Here is a 15,437-nt window from a genome sequence, read left to right as displayed (position 1 = left end):
AGTTCTTCCTGTGATGTGCGGCTGTGCCGAATCGAAGAAGAAGCCCTCGATTTGAGCTCTTGTTCTTGCGTTCGATACTTCGATTCTTGCTCGATTTAGGTAATGATCTTGCTTTATTTTATTTTCGATTTAGGTAATGATGTTGCTTTATTTTATTTGTGGTTAGTGTCGTGCTTTAAGCTATAGAGTTGGTAATAAGTCGATCTTCGTCCTTGTAATAAATAATATGATTGAGTTTTGTGGACCGGTGAATTGGGTGTCAAGCTGTAGATTGTGTGTCAATAATAGGCACCGTCTTCATCCTGTTGACCTCCATAGGCTTGGTTTTGAAGGAAAGTGTTGCTTACCTGCACTTTTAAAAAAAGAAATTAATTAATTATAAATGTGACAGCTGCCATGATCATAATTGGTTTTTATTGAATTTGCACTCTTGGAAGGTCACACTTTGTCTTGGTGCTGCCGTTTCATTTTGTGGCCAAACTTTTTTTTCATCTTCTATTCCACTTGGTATCCTAAGATGATTTTATTTTATCTCTTTTGAAGAGAAACAGTAATATTTATGGCTTATTGAATAATTATTTTAAAGTTTATACTTTTGTTTGTATCGTCATTTCAAATTTTAACATAAGCGTGCATAAACATAAAATTATTATCAAGTTGTTGAGATGCTTGCTAAGAGTTATTCTAGGAACATTGAGTGCTCGATTATTCTGTGAAAGCATGAGATATATTTTTGAAATCACTATAGAGATTTATTAAGATCATATATTCTTTTTTTATCGAGTATTGTCATGAAGATTTTCAGAAAATGTCCACTATCTCAGAATTGTGCCGAGGGTTATTTGAAACAAAAAAGATGCAACATTATAATTTGATTGACAAGTTGATCCGTCTAGTTTTAACTTTGCCTGTTTCCACTGAAACTACGGAGCGTGCATTTTCGGCTATGAAGCATGTTAAAACAGTTCTTCGTAGTGAAATGGGAGATGGTTTTCTGACAGATTCTATGATTATCTACATTGAGAGAGAGTTTGCTTCAAATATAGACTCAGATTCTATAATTGATGAATATTATACTTCGAAGAATCGTAGATCATAGCTTCAATAGTAAGATTATGTCTATACAGATTATCTTTGTATATTTTAGTATAAAAATATTTAATTTAATCATGTAACATTAAATGAATGGTTTTAGAGATATTCATTTTATTTGATCTTCATTAATTTTTTTTGCAGGATGATGGAGATATAATATTACATCGTCAATGTTTTGTCGGTTTCTGAATCTTACGAGTTCAATAACCAAAATATTGAAGATCTTGTTAATGAGAAATGTTTGGAGACTACAATGAACATGTATCATAGTTATGATTTTAATTGTTATAGATTATTTTGTTTTTTGTTAAAAAAATTTAGCCCGGGTAGATTTCAAATCCTGGCTCCGCCACTGGTCGTTCCCACTAAGCAATATAAATAGAAAGAAAATCATAGGGCGTAAATTCCGTTTATTAGTTGCAAATCTTGGTTGGTAAATCATGCGATCAAGCTAGCAGGTAAAGAATCCATCTTGACATTGTTTTAAAGCCTCAAGATTTATTAGCCAACAAAAGAAGAAGAGAACTTTTGTTGTTATGGTTCTGTGAGAGGAGATTACCTGGTTTGGTGGAAAATTTGGAAAACCAAAAGCTGAAGATTTTTCCTTTCTCTTTTGTGTGTGTGTGTGTGTGTGTGTGTGGAGATTATCGAATATGACTACAGATTACTTTATTTAACCACCTATATTGGTTTTTCATTGATCTGTTTAGCTATGGGTATCATAGAGGACGGCACAATATCGGGTAATTTACCCAGCAGCAGCAAGGCGTTTGCTGTACACTACCCGGGTTACCCTTCTTCCATCGAACGCGCTGTTGAGACTTTGGGGGGTACTGAAGGCATTCTCAAGGTGTGCATATAACTAAATTTTTGCGACAACTGTACTACCTTTTATATTTCTTATTGGACTATTTCAATGCTGAAGTGATCATTGAGTGTTTAGAGATGTGATCCGTATTAGATTGTATTTTATTGCACGCTGTATGTTTGTCGCAATTTTATATATTTTTGAGTATTTATTTGATTTTATTTGGGTTGGTGATCTTATAGTGCTTGGTATTTGGAAGATAAATTGATAATGCTAAATCGGTATGTGTGTGTTGGAATGGTAATGTGCTAGATTTCCTTTATGTGCACATGTTCTATCGAGTACTAGTGCCTCCCCTATCTTAAATTTTCTTATAGATGAACATATATCGCGATTCCGGACATGTAGTGATTGTCTTTGAATCGTGAGGTGAATAAATGTTGATAAACTGCGTTCTAGTCTTGTAGCATAGCCGGTATGTTTAGAGTCACAGCTTTGACTCCTAGATAGAGGAAGAACCATGTACAACTATTAATGGGATAGTTTTGAATAATGGTGTTGTCAAGACTCAAGAAGGATATCTTAGTCTGTGCCATAGAGATGGGACCGTGGAGAGGTTAAGACCATCATTTGGAATCAATCATCTTTTGTATTATTTCTCTTTGTAAGTAAATTTATGGCGGTTGCGTTCATAACCTACTAAATATAAAAGTGCAAGGTTTTACAAAAATGAATTTGGTAAAACATTCGGCCTCGTAAGCGAAAAAGTTTATGATTATAGTTACTTTCAGGACACAGCTGATTGGATTGGTTTAATCATCATTCAGTCTTTCATTAAGCTATCGTAGTTCAGTTACATGTTGAAATGCCTATATTTCAGCATGTTGCATGCAAATTAAATCTCTATGTTTTCAGGTCTGTACCAAGAAGTTAAACAGGTTGGAGCTACATTTTCGCCCGGAAGATCCATATTCACACCCAGCCTTTGGAGAACTCCAGCCCTGCAATAATTTTTTACTGAAAATTTCAAAAAAGAAAGTTAAGAGTTTGATAAATAAAAACAACCCTGGTGGAGTTCCTGAACATGCATCAGCAGTTAATCTTGAGCAGAATGATACCTTTCCTAAATTATCTGAAACTTCACAAAAGATTGTTCGTCCTGAATCTGAACCCCATCCAGATTCTTCTGAAGTTGATGTACAGACACAGACTGGAGCACATGAAACACTTTTTGCCGATATTGTTGCTCAAGTGTCTGAGGCATATCACTTCAATGGTTAGGCTGATCTGTTTTTTCTTATGTTTCCAATCACCCTCTTGTTTTGCAATTGCTGCAAAAATTCATTTCTCTGTTATTGCATTTCATCTTCCTGCTGTTCTCCGAAGGTATGGTGGATTACCAGCATGTTCTTGCTGTTCACGCTGATAATGCTCGAAAGAAAAAAATGAATTGGGATGAAGAAGAACCACAATTTCAGTAAGGGCTTCTTTCTTGTTTTTGAGCTTTCAGGGAACTAGATTTGCTAGTATTTTAATTTTTTTCTTAATGCAATTTGTAGGAAAGGGTGTTTTACTTGATTTCGATCATGAGGATTTGATGATGGTGGTTCCACCACTTTTTTCCACAAAGGATCTGCCAGAAAACGTTGTGTGAGTTGCTTTGGCGTATATGATTTTATTTCACCTGATTTTCCAGTCATTTATAACTTTTTTGATGTGTCATTCATTCTGCCCTGGAAAAATTAACAACTACATAATATTTCATTTGAGTAGAAATAGAGTATTAACTTCAAATGCTACATGTTGTGAATTTGGGGAAAAATAGTGATATATATTCTCTAAATTCTTTTGGAAGACACCTTTTCTAGTCTTCCTTTTTGGAGAGAGATATTTTTTGGTAATTGTGTTAACAGAGTTGATGTGCCTGATTGATGCCAAACAATGTTTGCACTTAGCAAAGTCATGTTGTCCATTGCTTCGTTTATTGACATTATCTATTACCATAACAACTGATGTTCATAGATACGTCTCAGTGTTAAACTGGAATTTTTTTTCGCATCAGAATCATGAATGCTTTTAATCTTCTCAATTTATTGTACTTTTGAATTTCTCTCATTGAAATGCATTATAAAACTTTCATAACATTTTTTGATGCCCCATTTGCCCAGTATTGTCCTCAGATACTAGCTGTTCTCAAGAACTGCCAAGGTGTTAAATACTCTGATATTATGTAAATTAGCTTAATATGAATAGCTTGTTGAGAGACGCTCAACAGGTAGAGGATTTGACAATGCGTTTTTACATAAGGATTTGGACTAAATGTTTATTAGAGTTCGAAGAATGCTTTGCATCTCACCTACTTTAGTAGCATGTGACTTATGTTCATTTTTGGAAAAAATAATGAGTCTGTCATTTGGATGACTTCTAATGTCACCCGTCATTTACTGATAGTTCTACTCGAACTCATTATGTAGAAACATGTTATCATATTTTATGTTTGGATGGCTTTTAGCTCCTTCACCTGCAAGTAATTTTGGGAAAACATTATGTTTTATCTAGTAATCTGTGGCAGTATAAGCCAGTCCCTTAGATCGTGTGAAACTAATCAAGACATTAGCCTTTTGGAATCACGTTTTATTCATAAAATTTTATGATGCATTTTATTTAGTCTCACCCTCTGACTGCTTTCAACTTTTGATAGGAGTCATAGCCTTGGCATAAAACAATAGTTTTGTGATGTTACAGAAGGCATGAAAAGGTGGTTTATTGGATTTTATTATTAGTTATTTTGCACTTGCAGTTTAAAACCTTGCTCAGATCCGAGCTTGAAAAGGAAACAAGAGGTAGTAATGCAGCAGCGCTGGGAGGTGAGTAGATCTTTTGACAAAAAAACTGTTAAATGTCCCACATCGTTTGGATTAATTTATTGATAATTATATATATGAATTTGGACAATACTCTCCCTTGAGCTAGCTTTTGGGGTTAATTTAGGTCCAAGTCTCAATTTTAATATTATATCAGAACCCAAACCTACCGTTGTCGTATTGGCCACCCGATGATCTTTTGGCAAAAAAGCAATTAAGCCTTCTGTTTAGTGCCTTACTATCAATTCAATATCATATGCATTCTGCCGTTATAATCCCTACAGCTCTCCATTACTTGTTTTGGGTATATTTTTGAACTACGGGTGTAAATGATAAACCAAAAACCACAAAATCGATTACTTATGGTTTTCTATAGCTTCTAATATTTGTCTCATTACTTTATTTGGATTGGTAAAGTTTTCATTCATTTGATTGCAGATGGAGATTGAGCAATGTCTTGCCATTGACTTCAACATTAAAGATATCCTAATAAATATATACGTTATTATGTTAATTGTTTTTCCTAAACTACTACCTGTTATTTGCTTTGTCCATTTCCTATCTCATCCGCTTTTTTGTTTATGACCACGTTTGTCACCTGATCTATTGTTGTACAATTTTCGTTTTGTTAAAAAAAAAAGAATCACTTGCAGTGCATTTTGATATTATAATACATGACTCGAACATAGCCATTATAAGTGCAATGTCTAGTGAGGCACATGGCAATTGAAGAGCCTAGGCAGAAGACATGGCGCTAAGCCCCTTAGTAAAGTGAGGCGTTGCGAAAATGAATGAATATTTTTATGCATGTCATTTCGGACATACTATTCTGACGCATAGGTGTGTTCAAAACTGGCACTGGGCATTTAAAATGTACTAAGGTTTGGGCATGCTTGATAGAAGATATCGGTTACTCTTGGGTCTGTGTTCAAAGGCTGAGCCTCTCTGGGCCTAGAGCCTGATAAGTGCCTTGTGGTCTGTGGGATTTTGTTTAGTATGGACTTTAGCAAAGGAAATAATGCAATTGCAAGCCAAAAAAATTAAATTTAGCACAAGTATTGCTGCTATCATACTTGAAAAGAAACTAAATTGATCTGTTTTCAGCTGATCAATTCTTTATGATAGTGAACAATTAAATGGAGTTCTCCGTTCATTTTAGTGATGAGAAGATATCAATAGGATAAGAATACGTTTCTTGGAGCTGAAAAAAATAAGAGAGGGTTTAGCAGTATTTTTTTATTCTGTATTCCTTGAGATTGTATTTTCTTCCGGGCTGGATTGATCCTTTTGATAGTGCATTACATGTAGTAGTAGCGATCGGTTCCTTCCCATTGATGTAACAGGCAGTTATTTGTATCGCTTGAAGTGATAATTGATTAAAATTTTGAATGTTATCCACCCGATGAGTTGTTTGTTTGCACTTGACAAATCATACATATCCCAAAGAAAGTATACTGGGAGAAATTCATACCCAGGGACTCAGAACGATGGCAGTGGCAGACAGCTGTTTGTGAATTGTTTGATGAGCGTCCTATATGGGTCAAAGAGTCATTAGCAGAACGTTTAATTGATCGAGGTCTGAATGTCGGAGGCAATGTGCTTAAAAGGTTATATTTCTGTCTTGTATAATATGCTACCACAAAATGCAATGTTTAACACAAACTCATGTTAAAGGTCAAATTTTTTTATGAAAGTTTAGTTTTGATTTTCCAGGCTTCTGTTCATAGCAGCATATTACTTCTCATATGGGCCATTTCTAAGGTTCTGGGTCAAAAAAGGCTATGATCCCCGAAAAGATCCTGAATCTCGCATGTTAGTTTTCATCCAGAAACACTTTCGCATCTTGGTGTTGCATAATGCAAATTTTCACTTTCTAGAGTATAGATTATGTATGTTAATTTTCTTATTTGATCTAGTTGTTTGAAATTTTTATCGTCTGGGTTGTAGCTGCATCAAGATATGCAATTTCCTCTGGAGATTCTGTACGTTTATTGAAGTGTTTCAGGAGAAAACAACAAGAAATTATTTTTGTGCAAAAAATATTTGTGTAAGGAGATAGACAATAGCAAATTTAAATTGATGCTAGCAAAATCCTTGCACTTAAGAAGTAACGTGTTACTTGACAGCAAATCTATTGTTTATACTTAAAATTTCAATGTGCCCTCTAAATCTGGAAGCTCCATTACTTGTTTTATATTTTTTAAGTCTATTTCTTTAATTGTCTATTGAACTGCAAATTAAAAACTTGAGCATCTGGATGCTCAAACTGCCGTTCGAATGTTTTATGCTCTCGAGTTTTATTGCTTATTCCAAATCCCTGTTTCTGCTGGAAAGTTACACTCACCAATTTTGGCGCCAAAAAAAGGATGGATAACATAAACTGAAGAAGACAGATGAATCTCAAGAGGAACACATCTTACTTATTACTTCAATAAATCTTGTGATTCATGGTGCAATAGATAATGGTGAATTGGAGCTTGTTTAGGGGCTGCCTCACTTTTTTGGCTTCCCTAAATTGAGTATTTTGAATTTGGTATTTTTGGAGTGCTGGAAAAGGTGGTCTGGCAAGAGAAGGAGACCGTGGTGTCCAATGATCAACTATAAACATATGAATAATCTGTTTTGCTTGAATGGTTTGCTCGACTTTTTTTCATCACTGAGGGTGAATTAAAGCATGTAGACTATATAGCTTCTGAAATTTGGTTTTTGTTCAGAGTTTCTCTTCAAAATTATTATTACAAATAGTTTCTGAGATGCCATAACTAGCTAGTAGGCTCAATTAACTTCTTCAAAACTTTCTTTTGTAGGAATCTGTAGTGTGAAAACATATTCTATCTCTTCTACATGTTCCATCACGAGAACTTATGTTCGCGCATTTTTCTGAAAGAGAATATAAGTTATTTTGACATTTTAATCACCTGGAAAATTTGTCTTAACCACTCGTTCAGCAAGTTCTTTCGATGTTGTGATGTCTTAAATTGTATTTTGCTCTGATATAATCCATAAGCTTCATTGGTTAAGTCTTGTATTTAGTAAGGCTAACTTATTGTGGTTTACTTGATTAGATATCAAAAGACTGATTTTCGAGTGCCACCATTGTTACGAAGCTATTGTGATGCCAATGCCTCATCTGGGTAAGGAATTTTACAAATTCTGAACCTAAAAGAAAAATTAGCTCATCTCTTCTTGTGGTTCGGAGTCCAGACTGTACTGCAGTACAATTATATAGTCTTGATTATGACCAAGATTTATTTAAACTGATAAAATTTGACGATTAATTCACATAACACATTTTATACTAAACAGGTTACCTAGAGTCCAACAATCAAGTAGTTATCAAAGAAATACAGTTGTCTGTTACTGGCTAACAATATCATGTCTTTAGATGATGATTGTGCTACTAAAATCTCTCTCTATAGCAGATTAATTATCTTTCTATCTGTCATGTGCAGCAGATTGAAGAACAATTGGAAGGATATTTGTGCATTTGAGGTTTTCCCATCTAAATGCCAAGTTTTATTACAACTCTTTGAACTTAAGGATGATTATGTTCAACAAGAAATCAAAAAACCTTCAAGTCAAGAAAGCTGCAGCGTATGATATACTTTCATTTTCCTATCAAATTTTCTCTCAAGGAACCTGATTGAATATTTGAGAAGAAATGTTGAATTGTTTTGGTAAATATTAAATAATATGACAGTTAGGTTGGCCTGGTAAAACTGAACAGAACCACTAGTAGTTCATGGTCTAATCTCTGAAAGCTTGAAAATATATATCGTCTGTTTTGATTGATTATCTCGGTTCTTGAATGTGCTGTTAAACTGTTCAATTGGACAGTTTTTTCAATCTTCAAATCTCTTTCCAGACATTTTATTTTGCTCAGAATATTTGAGAATGTGTAGCAGCCAAATTTTGGGTTTGGAGAAACTTGTTATGCCAAATGGAATTTTGTTATTGTAGGTGGGGTTGTGGAGATCAATAGTAGAACATAATCAAGAAAATAGTAATTTTGACCTGAATAAATTGATTTGGTTTTTGAATATCTGCATTATTACCTGCATACATTTTCGTCATTTTTTTATGATAAATTTTTTTTTCTTTAATGTTTATTTTTACACTATTTCTACTCTACATTCATGTCTTCTGTTTTTTGGGATTCGAGGAGATTTTATTATTGCCTTTTTAGCAAAAAGAAAGTTCAAAAGTAAAAGGTGAGATATTTTCTTTATTTCCCTTTCGTACTGTAGAAGTCAAGATTTTTTATTTGACCTTATTTGCTGTCTGTAGTATGTGTGTGCTCGATCAGCATTCATAAATTTGCTATTTTTTCCAGCTGCAAACGGGATGGTTTTCATCTCATGTAATTGATTGCTTGAGATTGCGAGTAGCTCAGAGGTTTTTGACCGTATACCCCAAGGTTGGTGCAGAATCCATATTGAAGTCTGTTTCTAGACGCTTTGAGAGATCAAAGAAAGTGCACATTAATTTGAAGGATTTGAAAGGCGATGAAGGAAAACAGGCTAATGAAGGTTTAAATCAATCTGCATTATGAATTCTTTATTTCCAGATTTATTAATGTACCTTTCTTTTTTAGCTTTTCATATGGTTCCAATATTATTATATATCACTAACATGATACTTTCTTCTATTAGCTAATTGAATTAGCCTCCATTGTTATCACCTGGTATACTTTTTTTTTATCTTGAGTAAAATCTAGCAAGGTTATATGTTGCAGATATCGTACAGAGTGTAGATAAAGAACTCCCCATTGATGAAGTTGAATACGAGGAAGATGAAATGGAAGAAGACAATCTTGGGGAAGGTTTTGATGCAGCTGAGGTATTGATCTAGGGATTACCACTTTGGTTGGTTTCATTCCCCATCCTTAGTTTCCACTCCACAAAATAAATGTGTACATTACAAGCCCATTTTTCATTATTTTCTCTTGAAACATATTTTCAGATTTTCCCTTATTTTTTCACGTCCTGATATATAACTACTTTTAGTTCGAATTTTGATCACTTTTTAAAAATATTCTATTATTATATTTCATTGTTATCGAAATTAACATTTTTAAAATTGTTAAAACTATATGTTATGTTGATATGTTCCTTCAAACAAAAAACTATGTTATGAAGTGAAACCACTACCTACCAATTTCTGACATTGTTTAGTATCTATAATTATAATCTTGTAACCATAAAACAAGTTCAAAATTGCTTCTTAGTTCCGCGGAACAACCAAAACGGAACAACCAAAACGAAAACAAACATTTCCTATGTATTTGTCTGTTAAATCATTCTTCGCGTATTTGGCCCTTCCCCGAATAAATTTTTGAAGTAATAATCTACTAATGCACCACCTAACATTTGCATTTTCTTTTCCAGGTTGAAGAGGACAGGGAGTTTTTGCTACGACCTCATTCATGTATCCTTGCAACTTGCTCTGGTTTTTTTTAATCCCTGTTTCCGTTATTCTTAATAATTTCTTCATTACCTTGATGATAATAAATAAAAAAGATATCGATACGTCTAGAGGAGGCTGTGTGAAATGTCATGTTATATATTTTTCTATCTTCATCGTTGCCTCCAATTTCAGATGACATTTTTGTTGGATTGGCTATCCTCTTTCACGCTTTCCATTACTTCTTTTGATTTGCTTTTATTTTTATTATTTCTTAAAATAATCTATATGTTTGAAATTTGCTGCATATGAACTTATCGATGACCATTATTGTCCAATCAAGTAACATATTGAAATCAAATCAACTATATCCTATACACGATCTACAGACACTGAACATGAAAATGTCTCAAAGGACTATCTCCAGGAGCTTTTTGGTAGTTTTCCCTTCAATGCTGCAGAAGGCGATGATGAAATGCAAGGTGCTGACCCATACGACGGAGAAGAATATCAGATTTACGAACATCATAGTGATGAAGGTGATGATGACTTCGATGATGAGGAATACTAAAACACCAACATTAAGTATTCTGTCTTAACGGGAGCGTCTAGTTATTCCCCTCTGCTTTTCGTAGGTCGTTTCATGATTATATTCCTATGCCATATCTTCGAGTCCATTCAAGGGGCAGTGACTTGAAGAAACATTTCGAAATGTTGCGACTTGCCTTTAGTAGTTTGAAGATGGCTACATCTCTGGGAAATGGAATGAGTGAGCAGCACTTGGTCTAACTTAATTAGAGACGTATCTATGTAATGGGCTTACTTGATGATAAATTATGGACTTTATTTGATATTGATGTTAGGCTAATCTTACAGATAAATTGTTGGTTGTAGATTTTTGAAATATTTTTATAATTATTTAGTTGATGAAATTTTGAATCTTGCAAAACTTTAAATCAATAAACAAGCATGTAGAAAATGTTATGGTCAATGGAAATGTATCTGTATATTGGGTAGCAATCGCCAGATATATTATTTGTTGCAGCACTGGGTAACAATTCACATCTGTTTCTGGTTTTATTATATATTTTTTATGTACCAGTCGTTTTAAACTGTTCCGTTCGAAAAGAAAATAAATTATCGTCTAATTGGTGTTTTGCTAAAAAAATTACTTCGTTAAAATTAAAATTTATACCACCATTTCATAATATATAAGGCTTATTTGTGTTTACATCCTCATACTTCATGCATTTGATATTTACTTCCTTTATCAAGTGTATCATTATCATATGCCAAGAGAGGCGAGTACCATATACATAAAGTGTAGAGAAAGTAAATACAAATTACTCAAAATGCATGAAAATCATGAGAGACGGTCTAACAAATCAATTTTCTTTGTAAATATGGACCGGGTCAACCCATCTCCATGGACGGAGCCAGAAATATGGTTATGCCTGGACTATAATTTTAAACTAGAATCTTTTAATATTTTAAATTGATCTACCCGAGCTAATATCATATTATTCTAAAATTATACAAAATTTACATATAAATTGTACAAAAAAAAATTGGGTAAGCTCGGGCATATGTGCATGTGGCTCTGCCACTGCCCATCTCATAGATATAAATATGTGAGATTGTCTCACACAAAACGGACTCAACTTTTACATACGGTTGAATATTTTAAGTCGCTTTGTATAACAAAAATACATGCACACGTACATTCTCCTCACGTGTTTTGAGTTTAAAAAAAAAGGAAGAAGAGCATAGGGACAGGGGAAGAAGTTAGGAGGAAGAAGACTAAATCTTTGATTAAATTAGTAAATCTGAATCGGAGCAGCTAATAAAACCACCAAACGTTGATACTACCAATAATATTTACTCATACACAGATTGCATCATTTAACTCTTTCTAGCTAATTAAGCACTGCCAAAACCTGATAATTTAATTACAAGACTTTATTAATTTTGTCATACTTCTCTCTAACAAAGTGTTGCATTTAAATGCAAGAGTAATGCTATATGTACAACCAAATTCATACAACCATTCTTACAACATAAAAAATTCAATACAAAAATTTCATTTATCAAAATCTCACGATAAATTCAATACAAAATCTCACGAAATAATAACAAAATCTCACGATATAATAGCAAAATATCACGATATTATTGTTGTACATATCGTTGTATGATATTTTGGTTGTACCTATAGTATTATTCTAAATGCAAATACTGGAATTGCATCAAGGGATTTGAATTTTGATATAATATGAAGTGTTATAATTAGTATTTGAAATTACAATTAAAAAGAAATAGTTACTAATTCTGTGGAGCGATGGACTGATTTTTAATTTGTTAGAAATTCTTTGCATGTTTTTTATCTGTGAGACCGGTCAATCCTATCGATATTCACAATAAAAAGTAATACTCTTAGCATAAAAAGTAATACTTTTTCATGGATGACTCAAATAAGAGATATGTCTCACACATGTTTTTGCCTTATGAAATTTAGTAAATTGAATTTATTTTTCAGTATTTATTGAGATCAGCCATTCATTCGCTTTTACAGAAGTCGTCGTGCAAATATTTTGTAGAATTTGTTTGTTAGTTTTTTTTTTTTTGGCTTTTTTAATGCTTGAATTTTATAGTTATGACAGTGACACAAAATTACAAAGTTTTTGTATTCATTAATAGACTACACACAATCTTGAACCGAATATAAAAAAATTATTTCGGACGTACGTAAGTTAGCGACTGGTTCATGTGAGATTGATAATTTTTTTACCAATTTTTTATGCAGTAAATCATTTACGGAACATATAATATCTGAAAAATGAGAAATAAAAGTACTCCTGAAAACATATAATTTAATCATTTCATATAGTTTTCTTAGGTATCTTTTAGTGTGAAAGATAATATTTTAATTGTTCACATCCTTATATATATATACAGCATTTCACTACAGTTGAAATTATACGTATTATTTCAGATATTATAAATACTTACGTTATCTTGCATCAAAGGTTGTCATCTAATAAAAAAAATGCACCACCAAACTAATTATCACTTTGTCCCATAATCTCCGAATAAAAGTGCGTGTCTGAAGATGCGCCCCTTAGGCAGAATACCGAAGAATTTTAGGGTCGTTAGTTTAGTTCAACTGTAAAAGTCCGACACTACAGTTAGTATTTTAACCAAATTTTATAAGTTTTATTTCCAAGAACTATTAGGATTTAGGAGATGATTGTAGCAATTGTTACAGTTATAAGAACGATTGATACTTNACGGCCAAATCATTCACGCCGGCAGTCATTTTCCTGCCATTTGACAGCCCACATTCTTTCACCTCATTTTTTTCTCTTTAAAAACCCTAACATTCGAAGACCTAGTCATATTAATCCTTCAACTAATCCTCTCCTAACTTAACCATTAATTACATACATAAAATCCTATGGGAAAGCTATCGCAGAAGAACATTCTTGACAACCCTTCAAAGAACACTAATGCTAACCACGCAACGAATCCCGGGATGAAGGCTAAACGTACTCGGAAGACGATCCCTAGAGACTCCCCTCCTCAACGGAGCTCCATCTATCGCGGGGTGACAAGGTTTTAGGATTTGATCGATTGTTTTTATTCGGAAATCGATCTTTCGATGACCAATACATTAATGTGACGGATATCTAACTTAGTCTTGAAAATTTGAAATATATGGACTACTACAATTTTCGGTTTACGCAATATATTAGATCATCGATTAACTTGATAATATGTTTTGGTTGGACGACGCTATAGGCACCGATGGACGGGGAGATACGAAGCACATTTGTGGGATAAGAATTGCTGGAACGAGGCACAAAACAAGAAAGGCAGACAAGGTTCGTTTTCAAATTTTTTTTCTTGAAAAACACATTGAAATTAAATGCAACTTTATATAGTTTCTTGGTTCTTTTATTTAAATTTATTATTGGTACTGATAATATCTTTTTGTTCTCTATATATGCATGGCTTGGTACTAATTTGGTGGCGATTTGATTGAAAATGCAGTCTATCTTGGTGAGTCTCGATCACTCTTACATGTTATTTAAAAACTAAAATGTTTTCGACGAATTAGTTTACCGTCATAGAATCACATAATTTACATCGATCAAATGTATCTTGTAAAATTCAAAATGATAATTAAAATTTCACATTGCGTTAAGACAATATTCGATTTCGTTCTTTCGTAATTTACGACATCGGTGAAAGATTTGGTTGTATCTTTTAATGTGTGAAGGTGCCTATGATGATGAAGACGCAGCTGCACATGCTTATGACTTGGCTGCACTCAAGTATTGGGGTCAAGACACTATTCTCAATTTCCCGGTAATTTAATTGTTACATAATAATTATAAATAAAATTATAATTTATAATGAGATTTTTAAGAATCGTAATTATATATAAATATAATGGGATGATTTTGAATTACAGTTGACCACATATGAGAAAGAGCTAATAGAGATGGATGGACAGTCTAGGGAAGAATATATTGGATCATTAAGGAGGTAAGAGTTTAATTTAATGAACAATAATTCAATCTTTTAATATTTATTATCAAATTTACATTTGAAATACTAATTCTTTTATTATTATTATTATTATTGAAAAATTACAGGAAAAGCAGTGGTTTCTCTAGGGGAGTATCCAAGTATAGAGGAGTTGCAAGGTACAAAAAGTATACTATAATATTTCATTATCTACTATTAAGGGTAGTTTGATCTTGGGTAAAATCCATTAACTATGCCATGATATGAGACAATATTGAGAGGTTAAATTAAATTAAAATATGAGTTAAATTATTAATTATATGTGGTGAATATATAATTACATGTTAATTTTACTCAATATTTTAATATAAACTTGTTGCAATATTCTTGCAGACATCATCACAATGGACGATGGGAAGCAAGAATTGGAAGAGTTTTTGGCAATAAATATCTTTATCTCGGAACTTATGGTAAATTTTTATGCTATGTTTTATTTTTCAATTCTCTATATACTCGAACCTCATCTCAATTTTCATTTTTTGTCTTCTGCTAAACTATGAACATAATACGGTGCAGCTACACAAGAAGAAGCTGCAGTTGCATATGACATGGCAGCTATCGAATATCGTGGACTCAACGCGGTCACGAATTTCGATCTAAGTCGTTACATCAAATGGTTAAAACCCAACAATAACAACATCGTAAACAAGCTCGACGATAATATCGAACCAAACATG

General features: G+C 33.0%; 2 protein-coding genes across 2 annotated transcripts; both read left to right on the top strand.

Moving 5' to 3' along the window:
* LOC140969492 (uncharacterized) lies at positions 1-11,023 on the top strand. Its single transcript, XM_073430855.1, is given in 15 exon segments — positions 1-99; positions 1,237-1,945; positions 2,819-3,179; positions 3,290-3,397; positions 3,463-3,553; positions 4,704-4,770; positions 5,206-5,248; positions 6,203-6,374; positions 6,481-6,579; positions 7,833-7,901; positions 8,223-8,361; positions 9,101-9,296; positions 9,503-9,606; positions 10,155-10,194; positions 10,560-11,023. Coding segments are annotated over 14 exon segments (1,809 nt in total). The 5' UTR covers positions 1-99; positions 1,237-1,807; the 3' UTR covers positions 10,742-11,023.
* Positions 11,024-13,624: 2,601 nt separating this feature from the next.
* Positions 13,625-15,401, top strand: LOC140969493 (AP2-like ethylene-responsive transcription factor At1g16060; the record flags this gene model as incomplete). Its single annotated transcript, XM_073430857.1, has 8 exons — positions 13,625-13,782; positions 13,969-14,051; positions 14,221-14,229; positions 14,450-14,538; positions 14,645-14,718; positions 14,829-14,879; positions 15,094-15,170; positions 15,277-15,401. Coding segments are annotated over exons 1-8 (666 nt in total), but the record flags the coding sequence as incomplete, so codon positions are not given.
* Between the last annotated feature and the right edge of the window lie 36 nt (positions 15,402-15,437).

The sequence above is a fragment of the Primulina huaijiensis genome, unplaced genomic scaffold, assembly GCF_012295235.1.
Source record: "Primulina huaijiensis isolate GDHJ02 unplaced genomic scaffold, ASM1229523v2 scaffold41941, whole genome shotgun sequence".
In the NCBI taxonomy this organism is placed as follows: Eukaryota; Viridiplantae; Streptophyta; class Magnoliopsida; order Lamiales; family Gesneriaceae; genus Primulina; species Primulina huaijiensis.
Note: the sequence above shows the minus strand (reverse complement) of the source record. Positions and strands in the feature narration are given on the sequence as shown.